Source organism: Pituophis catenifer, unplaced genomic scaffold (genome assembly GCF_029215685.1).
Source record: "Pituophis catenifer annectens isolate HBS135680 unplaced genomic scaffold, rPitCat1.0.hap2 SCAF_13, whole genome shotgun sequence".
Taxonomy (NCBI): Eukaryota; Metazoa; Chordata; class Lepidosauria; order Squamata; family Colubridae; genus Pituophis; species Pituophis catenifer.
In genome coordinates this window covers 5,150,805-5,165,003 of record NW_027256893.1, presented here as the reverse complement: position 1 = coordinate 5,165,003, position 14,199 = coordinate 5,150,805, and the positions used below count along the sequence as shown (strand labels likewise).

At 42.3% G+C, this 14,199-nt stretch overlaps 1 protein-coding gene across 4 annotated transcripts in view; it reads left to right on the top strand.

Moving 5' to 3' along the window:
* The window catches only part of CPNE2 (copine 2), a 153,675-nt gene that overhangs the window by 98,260 nt on the left and 41,216 nt on the right, over nt 1-14,199 (top strand). For all 4 annotated transcript variants that reach the window (XM_070953228.1, XM_070953229.1, XM_070953227.1 and 1 more), the window contains exons 5-7: nt 2,324-2,395; nt 9,281-9,364; nt 13,187-13,276. In XM_070953228.1, the coding sequence (XP_070809329.1) occupies nt 2,324-2,395; nt 9,281-9,364; nt 13,187-13,276 (246 nt within the window). The remainder of the gene's footprint in view (nt 1-2,323; nt 2,396-9,280; nt 9,365-13,186; nt 13,277-14,199) is intronic.

Here is a 14,199-nt window from a genome sequence, read left to right as displayed (position 1 = left end):
TCCACCCATCTTCAAGCTACCAATTTTGAGAAACACTGGCTTAGAAGCAAACGTGTGGGAATAAAAAGGAAGCAGCCGTGTGAGAATTTAGTGGTACTTACAAAAAAAAAAAAAAGGGTCTGAATGACGCCAAGAAAAGATAAATTATGGAAACTTTAGTCATTTGCACCAATTGAAGAGAGCATTGAGATTCTTTCTGGAGCTTGACTCAGTCTCCGCCTGCCAACATCTGTTATTGAGTTGTCATATTTAGCTCTTAATTTCCTCCAAAGAAACTTAAGATATTCAAAGTACATCTGGCTCAGATCACTGATTTTAGCCCCCGTTGGTAGGCCAGCTTGATTTTTATTTATTACTGATGTTTCCATTCCAACCTGCAAATCACACACAAGGACAACAACAAAAAGACTCACAGTACAGGTCGTCCTCGACTTACGACCGCAGTTGAGCCCCAGATTTCTGTTGCTAAACAAGACAGTTGTTAAGTGAGTTTTATCCCCATTTTACGACCTTCCTTGCCACAGTTGTTAAGCGAATCAGTGCAGTTGTTAAGTTAGTTACCCGGTTGTTAAGTGAATCTGACCTCCCCATTGACTTTGCTTATCAGAACGTCGCAAAAGGGGATCACGTGACCCTGGGACACTGCGACCGTCATAAATGTGAATTAAGCATCCGAAGTTTGATTTCGGGTCCCTGGGGATGCCGCAATGATTCTAAGTGTGAAAAATGATCATAAGTCACTTTTTTCATTGCCATTGTAACTTCGAATGGTCCACTACATGAATGGTTGAAAGCAGGGGTGGGTTCTAAATTTTTTTACTACCGGTTCTTTGGGCGTGGCTTATTTTGTGGGCGTGGCTTGATGGTAATGTGACAATTCTTTAGGATTTAGCAGAGGTACTGATCTACCAGGCTTTTAACTGCTTGCAGAGCTGTACCGGTCTACCCGGTACTATTTTTGCAGGCACCGGTCTACCCATTTGTTCTTGGAGGCACTGGTCTACTCATTTGTTTTTGGAGGCACTGGTCTACCCATTTGTTTTTGGAGGCACCAGTCTACCCATTTGTTTTTGGAGGCACCGGTCTACCCATTTGTTCTTGGAGCGTTCCGGTCTACCCATTTGTTTTTGGAGGCACTGGTCTACTCATTTGTTTTGGAGGCCCCAGTCTACCCATTTGTTTTTGGAAGCACCGGTCTACCCATTTGTTTTTGGAGACACCAGTCTACCACCACACTTGCCTTTTAACTCTGATCAGCTGTAGGGCGGCCCTTTGAAGCCCTGCAGCAAGAGTTTAAACAGTTTTTTTCTTTCTAGCCGATCAGCTGGGACTCAGGAGGCAGTGAGTAGATTGGGGGCGGGGCCAAATAAAAGGTAATAATAATGCAGGGGGCGGGGGCGGGAGGGCCCAGCTCCCGAACAAAGAGAACCGGTTCGGTGACATCATATCGTCACCGCTACCGGCTCCACCGAACCGGAAGGAATCTACCATTGGTTGAAAGTCAAGGACTACCTACATCACCATAATGGTACTTTTTTTTTTTTTTAATTTGATTTATATGCCGCCCTTCTCCGGAGACTCAGGGCGGCTTACAATGCGTTAAGCAATAGCCTTCATACTTTTGTATATTTATACAAAGTTATTGCCCCCACAAACTGGGTCCTCATTTTACCTACCTTAGAAAGGATGGAAGGCTGAGTCGACCTTGAGCCTGGGGAGATTCGAACTTGCAGTAATTGCAGGCAGCTTCTACTACCTTCTACTAGGGCCACCCAAATCTAGCATCTCCTGCAAAACTCAAGTCCCAGGACTGTATTTTCACATCCTCGCACAAGAGGTCTCCACCAGTTTGAAGGCCAAGGGTTCCTGGTGCTGGCAAGGTAGTGCAAACTCCCTCAAGGTCACTCAAGGTGCTGATGTTCACACAATACGCTTGATTGGGCCAGTAAAAAGAATTGGGGGCTGCATCAGCGGTGAAATCTGACCCTGTTTACTACCGGTTCGCTGGCTGCACATGTGCAGTCCCCACCACGCACCAAATGCGAGGTGATTGCACACAATGCACGCCAAAAGGAGGTATGCAGTAAGTAGAACAGCACGCGAGGGGCAGTTGATCAGCTGTGGCGCACAGTCTTTTTTTTTTTTTACTTTTCAAAGCATTGCTCCCTGATATAATGACTCTTTAATTTGTCTTTTTCTCCTGCTGAATTTTCCTCCCAAGGAAAAGCTCTCTTGCACTTCTTCCTGCATTTTTAAAGACTCCCCGAAGGGATCCGACGGCTGGTATTCTTAAGAGTGATCCCTTTCTCCTCTTGCTTTTCAGATAGCAGCCCAGGAGTTATTGGACAATCGGGTGATCACACTCAGCATGGCCGGCAGGAAGCTGGATAAGAAGGTCTGTGTTCGAATCCCCTGTCCTCACTGATGCCTGCATGCAGTAGCAATAGACCGGATTCTTTTTTTTTTTTTTAAACAAGTTTTATTGGTTTTTTTTCTTTTCACCTCTCCCACCTTCACCCACATCCTTTCTCTCTCTCTCTCTCTCTTTTTTTTTTTGGAACAGAGTGTTGGTGGTTTCTTATCTTATACAATTAGTCAAATTCCAATACATTTTTACTCAATTACAATTTTTATCAATATCGTCTTCCCCCCTTCCCTTTTTTTTTGAATATACCTCAATATTTCTATACTTGCATATATAAGCACCTCCTTCATTTATCCCTAAATTCTAACTTTGCTAGTTGTACATATTTGTCCTCTTTTATTCTTTAACAATTCATTCTTTTTCATAATATATTTATATTTGTTTGTTCAGAGCTGCCTTTCTTCCACTTCATCTTTTTTTTAATTGTACAGCAATCTTTCTCCTCAAACCTAGCCTCTCCCTCTTCCCTCTTCTCCTTCCAACTTTCTTTCCCCACCTTCCTCTTCTCTTCTCTACTTTCCCTTCCCTTCCCTTCCCTTCCCTTCCCTTCTCTTCTCTTCTCTTCTCTTCTCTTCTCTTCTCTTCTCTTCTCTTCTCTTCTCTTCTCTTCTCTTCTCTTCTCTTCTCTTCTCTTCTCTTCCCTTCCCTTCCCTTCCCTTCCCTTCCCTTCCCTTCCCTTCCCTTCCCTTCCCTTCCCTTCCCTTCCTTTCCCTTCCCTTCCCTTCATTTCCCTTCCCGTCTCTTCTTCTCCTTCTCTTCTCTTCTCTTCCCTTCCCTTCCCTTCCCTTCCCTTCCCTTCCCTTCCCTTCCCGTCTCTTCTTCTCCTTCTCCTCCTCTCTTCCTCCCTGTCTTGCCTTCTTTCTTACTCTGCTTTCCCTTCCCTTCCTCCTTACTCTTCCGTCCCTCTCTCTCCAATAGACCGGATTCTTGTCTAGAGATTTGAGCCCCAACTCTTCGAACTTTAACTTAATGTATGTTGTCTCAAACTATCAACAAAAATTAGTCCGGTTGCAGTGACTCAATCTTCAAACAACTCTACCTGGATTACAGGTAGTCCTTGACTTATGACCACAATGGAGGCCCAAAACTTCTTTTGCCAAGTGAGACATTTGTTAAGTGAATTTTTCCCCATTTTAGGACTTTCTTGGCACACCTGTTTAGTGGATCACTGCCGTTAATTGAGTAATAGGGTGGTTAAGTGAATCTGGCTACCCCACGGACTTTGCTTGTTGCAAGGTCACAAAAAGGGAGCACATGAACCCCAAGGCACTGTGACGGTCATATATATGAACATCTGAATTTGGATCACGCGACCACGGGGATGCTGCAATGGTCGTAAGTGTGAACAATGGTCATAAGTCGCCTTTTTCAATGCCGCTGTAACTTTGAACGGTCACTAAATGAGCTGTTGCAAGTTGGGGATGACCTGTACTGCGAATCTTCTTCGAGATATTGCAACGTACTTTGGGGAGGAAACCCCTGGGGGTTTCAGACTGCCCACAACTTCAACCTATAGATCAGCGCTGCTGGCTGGGGGATTCTGGGAGTTGAAGTCCACCCATCTTCAAGCTACCAAAGTTGAGAAACACTGCTATAGCTAGAAACAATCCTTGCCTCCAAAGATATAGTTTTATTAGAGATCAAGTGTATTGCAGCACTGCATAGCCAGAACTGAGAATCGCACGCCCAAATCCCCAAGTTCATCTTTTGCCTCCCTTAACTGCCTCCCATTTGCCTCCCTTAACTGCCTCCCTTTGACCCATCAGATTCAAGCAAGATGATTTCAAAACGGTCACTTCAAGCGTAGGTGGGTATGCAGTTCCTTCCTTCTTCCAGCTGGGTGGCCTTGAGGCAGCATCTTGAGGAAGTACAGCTTCTACTTTCTATTTCCCAAGCATTCCTCCCATCATTCCCCAGAGTCCATGGCAGTTTGCCACTGCCCAGCAGCAAAGCACAGCAAGCATAAGGTTGGCAGCCGATACCCCTGAGGTTGGTGTAGTAGGAGATGGTACAGTCCAATGTATCGCTGCCTAACCGGCTAGCTCTGATCGATGAAGCTGCTTGGATGAGCACCGAAACGTCTCAAACTAACAACAAAAAATAGTCCAGTTGCGATGACTCAATCTTTAAACAATTCTTCCTAGATTACTGAGAATCTTCATTGACTTAATGTGTGATCCTGCTCCTCTGTGCTTGATACTTGTGCAAATTATTTAATTGATTTTAAATTGCTTTTAAATTTTGTATTTTGTATTTTGTGTTTTTACCTTTGGCTGTTCACTGCCCTGAGTCCTTCGGGAGAAGGGCGGTATATACATTTATATATATATATATATATATATATATATATATATATATATATATATATATATATATATATATATATATATATATATATATGTATATGTGTGTGTGTGTGTGTGATATTTTTGCAATCAGGGTTTTTTCTATGTTGAAAGATGTTAAATGGCCATGGTGGGATGAAATCTCTATTCATCACTTTCAGGCCTGTCAGACATTTTATGTTGTTTCTTCTGAGACTTATGGGAGACTGGGATAGCACTATTTCGGCCTTCTTGGGCCTCTTCAGCCAGACACACCCATATTGCAAAAATATCACACATTTATACCTATGAATTAAAAGAAATAAATATTTGACCTCTACAGGGAGGAGTCATAAAATATGGGTGTGTCTGGCTGAAGAGGCCCAAGAAGGCCGAAATAGTGCTATCCCAGTCTCCCATAAGTCTCAGAAGAAACAACATAAAATGTCTGACAGGCCTGAAAGTGATGAATAGAGATTTCATCCCACCATGGCCATTTAACATCTTTCAACATAGGAAAAAACCCTGATTGCAAAAATATCACACATTTATACCTATGAATTAAAAGAAATATATATATATATATATATATATATATATATATATATATATATATATATATATATATATATATATATATATATATATATAAATAAATTCACCAAGATAGCAACCTTAGTTGTATGTGTATGTAAAAAAGACAGAGAAAGAGAGAGAGAGAGGAGAGGATAAAAGAGAGAGAAAGAGAGAGAGAAAAAGAGAGAGAAGAGTGAAAAAGAGAGAAAGTGAGAAAGAAAGAAAGAAAGAAAGAAAGAAAGAGAGAAAGACAGAGAAAAAGAGTAAGACAGAAAGAAAAAGAGAGAGAGAGAGAGAGGATAAAAGAGAAAGAGAGAGAGAAAAAGAAAGAGTGAAAAAGAGAGAAAGTGAGAAAGACAGAGAGAAAGACAGAGAGAGAAAGAAAGAGTAAGACAGAAAGAGAGAGAAAAAGAGAAAAGAGTGAAAAAGAGAGAAAGTGAGAAAGAAAGAAAAAGAGAGAGAGAAAGAGAGAAAAAGAGTAAGACAGAAAGAAAGAGAGAGAATGAGAGAGAAAAAGAAAAAGTGAAAAAGAGAGAAAGTGAGAAAGAAAGAGAGAAAGACAGAAAAAGAGTAAGACAGAAAGAGAAAGAGAGAAAGGATAAAAGAGAGAGAAAGAGAAATAGAGAAAAGTGTGAAAAAGAGAGAGAGAAAGAGAGAGAGAGAGAAAGAGTAAGAAAGAGAGAGAGAGAGAGAGAGAGAGAGAAGGGGAGGGAGAGAGCATAGGGGAAATTACACTTGGTTACTTAAATCAGCCAAGTGGCATTTTCACATGGCAGGTAAATTACTAGTTCTCAAAACTTTCTATTAAAAATTATCCTGTTTCACTTTCGACAGCTCTCCTGCTTTGTTAGACCTTTCAAGAGGGAGGAAGAGTCGTGCCCTAAAAATTAATTACTTAGCACTTCATCCCCAGTGATGCAATTTAGCATAAGTACACGGAATCGGGATTGCAGACGAGGAGACCCAAGAAGGCAGTGAATAGTTTTCCAGTGTAAATCCAGAAGTAGCTGATAAAATGTTGGCATTTATCGTAGGGAGAACTAATTAATCCTTTTGGTCATCTTATCTCAGTTGTTTATTATTAACTTTGCAAATCCAGTTGTTTTCTCATACCGCACTGGTTCTTAACCTGGGGGTAATTACAATTTAGGCATATCCAGTGGGTAATGGAACAATTTTTAATTGTTGGTTCACAAATCGAGGGTCCGTTTGGGACTTCTGCTGCTGAGATACTTGTGTAAAATAAGAGTGGTATTCTTGTGGGGTTAGCAACATTACAGGCAGCCCTTCACTTATTGTCACAACTGGACCAAAATTTTGATTGTAGCTCATTGCAGTGATAAATTGAGGTCCCCATAACAGGACCTGATTTTTCAACTGATTTCTATGATAGTTGTTAAGTGAATCCCGTGGTTGTTAAGGGAACCATGCGGTCATAAGTTTGCATATGTGCTCTGAATAGATGATGATGATGATGATGATGATGATGATGATGATGATGATGATGATTTCAAATTTATATACCGCACCTTCTCCCGAGGGACTCAGGGCGGTGTACAGCCAGATAAAAAACATACAATACAAACATTAAAAACAATTAAAAAGATATATATTAATTTGGCCCCAGTTTAAAATAAGAAACCAATTAAAAATATTTTAAAAATATATGAATGATATTCATTCATTCATTCGTTCGTTCGTTCATTCATTCAGTCATTCAGTTTATGTGCCACCCATCATCAGAAATGATTCTGGCCTGCTTACAGACATTAAAATCAGCACACATTAAAATAGTAAAACAACAAATAACAACATTAACAAAGTTGTGCTAGAAACTGGCCAAAAAACATTGCAAATTGCAGTCATGTGACCTCAGGAGGGAGCAATGGAAGGATTTACAACAGTCAGAAGTGCTTTACTGGCTCAAGCTGCCCTAACTTGGAACCGTTTTTGAATGACTGGTCATAAATCAAGGACTGTGGTGGCACAGTGGTTAGACTGCAGTACTGCAGGTTACTTCTGCTGACTTCCGACTACCAACAGTTTGACAGTTCGATTCTGACCGGCTCAAGGTTGACTCAGCCTTCCGTCCTTCCGAGGTGGGTAAAATGAGGACCCAAATTGTTGGGGGCCATAGGCTGACTCTGTAAACCGCTTAGAGAGGGCTGTAAAGCACTGTGAAGCGGTATATAAGCCTAAGGGCTATTGCTATTGCCCTTCCTTCCTTCCTTCCTTCCTTCCTTCCTTCCTTCCTTCCTTCCTTCCTTCCTTCCTTCCTTTCTTCTATCCATCCATCCATCCATCCATCCATCCATTGTTGGCAGTGGTTAGAATGCAGTATTGCAGGCTGACTCTGCTGACTGTCAGCAGTTCAATCCTGACCGGCTCAAGGTTGACCTAGCCTTCCATCCTTCTGAGGTGGGTCAAATGAGGATGGCAAGAGGCTGACTCTGTAAACTGCTTAAAGAGGGCTGTAAAGCACTGTGAAGCGGTATAGAAGTCTAAGTGCTATTGCTATATTCAAGACTGGGCAAAGAGATAGTCAAATAATTGAAGAAATTTATTAGTTTGATTTTATTTATTTTATTGGTTTGATTTATATGCCGCCCTTGTCTGGGGACTCAGGGCGGCTTACAATGCTTTTAAGCAATAGCCTGAATACTTTTGTATATACCTGCTTAGTAGGGCTTTCGCCCCCCCCCTCCCAGCGGTGTTCTTTTTTATACAAAGTCAGCTTATTGCCCCCACAATCTGGGTCCTCATTTTACCTACCTCGGAAGGATGGAAGGCTGAGTCAACCTTGAGCCTGGTGAGATTTGAACTCGCAGTAATTGCAGGCAGCTGGCAGCTAAACAGTAGTTTAGTCCACTGCACCACCAGGCAGGACTATATAGATAGTCCTCTACTTAACAACCACAATTGAGCCCAAAATTTCTGTTGCTAAGTGAGACATTTGTTAAGTGAATTTTGCCCCTTTCTTGCCACAATTGTGAATTGAATCCCTGCGCTTGTTAAATTAGTAGCATGGTTGTTAAGTGAATCTGGCTTCCCTGTTGACTTTGCATGTCAGAAGGTTGTAAAAGGGATCACTTGGACACTGCGACCGTCATAAATATGAATCAGTTGCCAAGGGTCTGGATTTTGATCAGGTCACCATGGGGATGCTGCAGCGATCCTAAGTGTGAAAAATGGTCATAAGTCATTTTGTCAGTGTCATTGTAACTTAGAACAGAACAGAACAGAACAGAACAGAACAGAAAGAACAGAACAGAACAGAACAGTTATTTAATAAACTTCCCCCTCTCTCTTTCTCTCCCTCTGTCTTTCTCTCTCTCTCCTCCTCCCTCCCTCTTTCTCTCCCTCCCCCTCCCTCCCTCCCTCTTTTTCTCTTTCCCTCCCTCTTTCTCTTTCTCCATTCTTCCTTCTCTCTCTCTCTCATTCTCTCTCTTTCTCTCCCTCTGTCTTTCTCTCTCTCTCTCTCCCCCTCCCTCCCTCTTTCTCTCTCCCCCTCCCTCTTTCTCTCTCTCATTCCCTCTCTCTCTCTCTCTCTCTCTCTCTCTCCTCCTTTCTGAAGTGAGGAGGATATTCACACTTCACCCACACTCAGTCTCATTTCTTCCTTGGACATACCGGGTTGGGTAATTCTTCTAGCACCAGACAAAGTGACTGCCATTCAAGCTGTTCTCTCATTAACAATCTTGAGAATTTCTATTTGATCGTAAATTGATTTTCTTTTGTGAATAGGCAGGTGGGATTGAAAGAACATTAACTGCACCGGGTAAAGACAAACTTGCGTTCAGCCATCACAATATATATCCGGAGCTGTGCAGGGGAGCCAACAAGGAGGGGTCCCAAAAGATCTATTGACAAGACCTGTTGGCTGTTGCTTCGGCTTCCAAGAACCAAAATCATTTGACAATCCTCTACATGCTTTTTACTCTCCTCTCTCTTGCAGGATTTGTTCGGGAAATCAGATCCATTTTTAGAGTTTTATAAACAGGGGGATGATGGGAAATGGATGCTGGTCCATAGGACAGAGGTAAGTCACTTATGGTGGGGACATTATATTGTAAGTTGATCACCTTGTATCATTTCAGGTTTTTTTTCAGCCAAATACTACAGGGAGTCAGACAGATTAACAGAGTTCGAAGGGACCTTATAGGTCATCTAGTCCAACCCCCTGCTCAAGTAGGAGACCTACACCATTTCTGAGAAATGGCAGTCCAACCTTTTCTTGAAAGTCTCAAGTGATGACGCTCCCACAACTTTCGAATGCAACCTCTGTTCCATAGGTTAATTGTTCTCACTGTCAGACAATTCCTCCTCATTTCTAGGCTGAATCTCTCCTTGATCAGTTTCCATCCATGATTCCTTGTCTGGACTTTGGGTGCTTTGGAAAATAGCTTGACCCCCTTCCTCCTCTCTGTGGCAGCCCCTTAAAAATTGGAAGACTGCTATCCTGTCTCCCCTGGTCCTTCTTTTCACTAGACTAGCCATGCCCAGTTCCTGCAACCGTTCATCCTATGTTTTAGTCTCCAGTCCTCTAATCATCTTTGTTGCTCTTATTTGCACTCTTTCTAGAGTCTCAACATCTTTTTTATAGTATGGTGACCAAAACTGGATGCAGTACTCTAGGTGTGGTCTTACTAAGGCTTTGTAGAGTGGTATGAGTACCTCCCTTGATCTAGTCCTCATCATATGACCACAACTGTGCCCCAAATTTCTGTTGCTAAGCAAGACAGTTGTTAAGCGAGTTTCGCCCCATTTTATGACCTGTCTTGCCAAGTGAATCACTGCAGTTGTTAAATTAGTAACACGGATGTTAAACTAATCTGGCTTCCCCAGTGATTTTCCTTGTCAGAAGGTCACAGAAGGCGATCACGTGCAACCGTTGTATACACATGCCGGTTGCCAAGCGTTTGAATTTGGATCAAGTGACCACAGGGATTCTGCAAATGTGAAAAATGGTCCTAAGTCCCGTTTTTTTCAGAGCTGTTTCAACTTCAAATGGTCACTAAATGAATGGTTGTAAGATGAGGATTACCTGTACAGGATAAACTAACTGTGGGAGCCTCACAATGAGACAGGAGAGATGCCTTCAAAATATTCCAGTTATGATCAACTGTTGCTATTATGTTTTCTAAATCAGGGGTCTCCAACCTTGGCAACTTTGCTAGCTGAGGAATTCCGGGAGTTGAAGTCCACAAGTCTTAAAGTTGCCAAGGTTGGAGACCCCTGATCTAGATATTAGAGGACACTCAACAGAGTCCAATATGTTGGTGAAGAACGCCATGAATTTCTCTTCATTTTTCTGCGGGATGCAGAAGATCCTTCCCATTTATTTTTGCTCATTATTTTCTCAAGGTAAGGATCTTTTTTTTTTTTTTAAAGAAAAACCTTGCACAATTCTGGATGGACGAGTCAAAATCCTGCCTCTGTGATATCCTCAGATTGGAATTTAAAATAAATCAGCATTTCTCAACCTGAACGAATTTTAACTTGAGTCGATTTCAAATTCCCAGATTTTCCTAGCCAGTTGAAATCCACGTTGCTAAAGTTGAGAAACACTGAAATAGATGATGATATAATGATTACTTGCCAAATACACAAACGATATAAAGTGGCGAATACCATGGAGCCATAATGGAGTACATATTTTTATAGTGACATGTTTGTATGTGTGTGTGGGTCTGTGTTTATATTAACCGCAGGTTATTATCCTCTTCGCCCAAATCTTGTCTCCCAGAAGCTCAACAGCTGCCAATCTATGGTTCATCATTATAAAGCATGAAAAAAAAAAAAAAAAAACCAGCAGCACAAAACAAAAAATAGTTTTAAAAAGCCCCAAGAATGCTCACCTCTTCCCACCCCTCAAATTTAGGATCTAGTGACTCCATCCAGAGGAACATAGAACATAGAATAATAAGGTTGGAAACGACCTTGGTGGAATTCAAATTTTTTTACTACCAGTTCTGTGGGCATGGCTTGGTGGGCATGGCAGGGGAAGGATACTGCAAAATCGCCATTCCCTCCCCACTCCTGGGCAAAGGATATTGCAAAATCTCCATTCCCACCCCACTCCAGGGGAAGGATACTGCAAAATTTCCATTCACCTGCAGTGATGGAGCACCCAAAATTTCTGGAGGCCAATTGTTCAATTGAACAATTGTTCTCATTGACAGGATCTTTCTCCTTAGTTCTAGGTTGCTTCTCTCCTTGATTAGTTTCCATCCGTTGCTTCTTTTCCTGCCTTCAGGCACTTTGGAGAATAGCTTGACTCCCTCTTCTTTGTGGCAGCCCCTGAGATATTAGAACACTGCTATCATGTCTCCCCTAGTCCTTCTTTTCATTAAACTAGACAGACCCAGTTCCCGCAGCCACTACTCAGCAAGCAGAACTGCGAGTGGTGATTGTTATTTTTTTTATTTTTTTTTTATTTTAATTTGATTTATATGCCGCCCTTCTCCGGAGACTCAGGGCGGCTTACAGTGCGTTAAGCAATAGCCTTCATACTTTTGTATATTTATACAAAGTCAGCTTATTGCCCCCACAAACTGGGTCCTCATTTAACCTACCTTAGAAAGGATGGAAGGCTGAGTCGACCTTGAGCCTTGGAGAGATTCGAACCAGCAGTAAATTGCAGGCAGCTGTGTTAATAACAGGGTGCTTTAAACCACTGTAGTACCAAGGCTCTTGTTCTCACTGCCAGGAAATTTCTCCTTAGTTCTAAGTTGGATTTCTCCTTGATCAGTTTCCATCCATTGTTCCTTGTCTGGCCTTCGGGTGCTTTGGAAAATAGGTTGCTCTTTTTGCCCATTTATGCATTGGGACATCTGCTCCGAGTCTTCTTTTGATGTCTCTTGGAATGTCTGTTGACAGCAGGAAAGGAACACTGTTTTCATGCAGTTGTTGTCATGAATGAACGAGATGCCAGATTGCATCATTTAGAGGGAGGTTTGGCTCAGTCCATAGGGTGCCTCACTCAAAGGATGAGGCTTGTTTTCATTTGCACTAGAAAGCAAGATGTGTATGAAAGCAGAAATCCTGCAAGGAATGGAGCCCTTACCTCAGCAGATAAACCATTCAGGGACACAGTCGTGGAATTCAAATTTTACTACTGGTTCTGTGGGTGTGGCTTGGTGGGCATGGCAGGGGAAGGATTCTGCAAGACATTTTGGACTCTATTGAACAATGTTGAAGGGAAAGTTTTCAAAGTTCCATTTACTAGAATAGGTAAACTGGCACATCTGGGAAAACCTGAATCTGAGAGGTCCAGGTTTTCCCTCAGTAAGTCAAAACCCCTAAAACCATCCTCTCACTCCTCAGTCGATCACCCGCTGCAATCACCGTTCATCCCATTTTGAGACCTCACTCTGACCACTCCTTCTCCAGATGCAGGATCGCCCTGACCTTGACCGACAGGAAGAATTTTATTATGTCTACAGGCAACGCCTCTACTAAATCCCCCCCTCCTACTTTCCCACACAGGAGAAGATGGCAGCATGGAAGCTTCCGGCCTAATATGGCTTCCAAAGCTGACAATTGTCATAGCATTGATATTAATACAATGTTAAGAGTCAGTTTTGCCAGTGGTTAAGGCACCAGTTAGAAAGTAGAAGACCATGAGTTCAAGTCCTGCCTTAGCTCTGAAAACCAGCAGGGTGTCTTTGGGCCAGTCCCTCTCTCTCAGCCGAACCTACCTCACAGGGTTGTTGTGGGGGGAAATAAATAGGAGGAGGAAAATGTATTGGATATGTTTGCTGCCTTGAGTTATTTGTAAAAATAATAAAGGGGGGGAGAGATATAAATAAATATCGTCTGAAGTTTTTTTTGTCTTACTGGCTTTTTCTTCCCATTGCAGGTAATTAAATATACGCTCGATCCTGTATGGAAGCCATTCACGGTGCCTTTGATCTCTCTGTGCGATGGGGAGACAGAAAAGCAGATCAAGGTATTGTCCTCTTCATCTTCTTCCATTTCAGATCCATTATCTCCACTGTGGCCGAGAGATAACGTTTTCGTTAGAATATCTTACCCCAACCTGCTGTGCTCTTCTCTGTTGAATTTCAACTCCAAAGATCCCAGGCTTTGTGTCTCCATTCATGCTGGCTGGGGAATTCTGGCTGTTGAAATCCACAAGTCTTAAATTTACCAAGGTCGGACACCCCTGGTCTAGGCAATGAGAGAGCACCTTAATGCATCTTACCTGAAGGTCTTAAACTATGATTTATGGAACAAAAAATAATACATAGAATGGATGCCAACACCAGAGGTGGGTTTCAGCAGGTTCTGACCAGTTCTGGAGAACCGGTACCGGACATTTTGAGCAGTTTGGAAAACCAGTAGTAAAAATTCTGACTGGCCCCGTCCCCATCTATTCCCTGCCTCCCAAGTCCCAGGTGATTGGGAGGAAATGGGGATTTTGCAGTAACCTTCCCCTGCCACGCCCACCAAGCCACACCCACCATGCCATGCCATGCCCACCAAGCCGCACCCACAGAACCAGTAGTAAAAAATTTTGAAACGTACCACTGGCCAACACGTTGGTATAGAAAAGATTGTTTCGTGAGACTTTTGCTGAAATTAAACCATCAACTTGTTCTAGAGAACATCTGACTGTTAACTGGGTACCTGGTAATAGGTCTATGGAGATTCTCAAGTCATGGATGACTTGAAAAAGCACCTTTGGGTACCTGGCAATAATGTGTTTCCTAGAAAATAAGACCCAACTGGAAAATAAGCCCTAGCATGATTTTTCAGGATGCTCGTAACATAAGCCCTACCTTAAAAATAAACCCCAGTTAAGATCGTCAGCCAGACGGATGCATTTAGTACTGTATTTCCCCCAAAATAAGGCCTAACCAGAAAATAAGC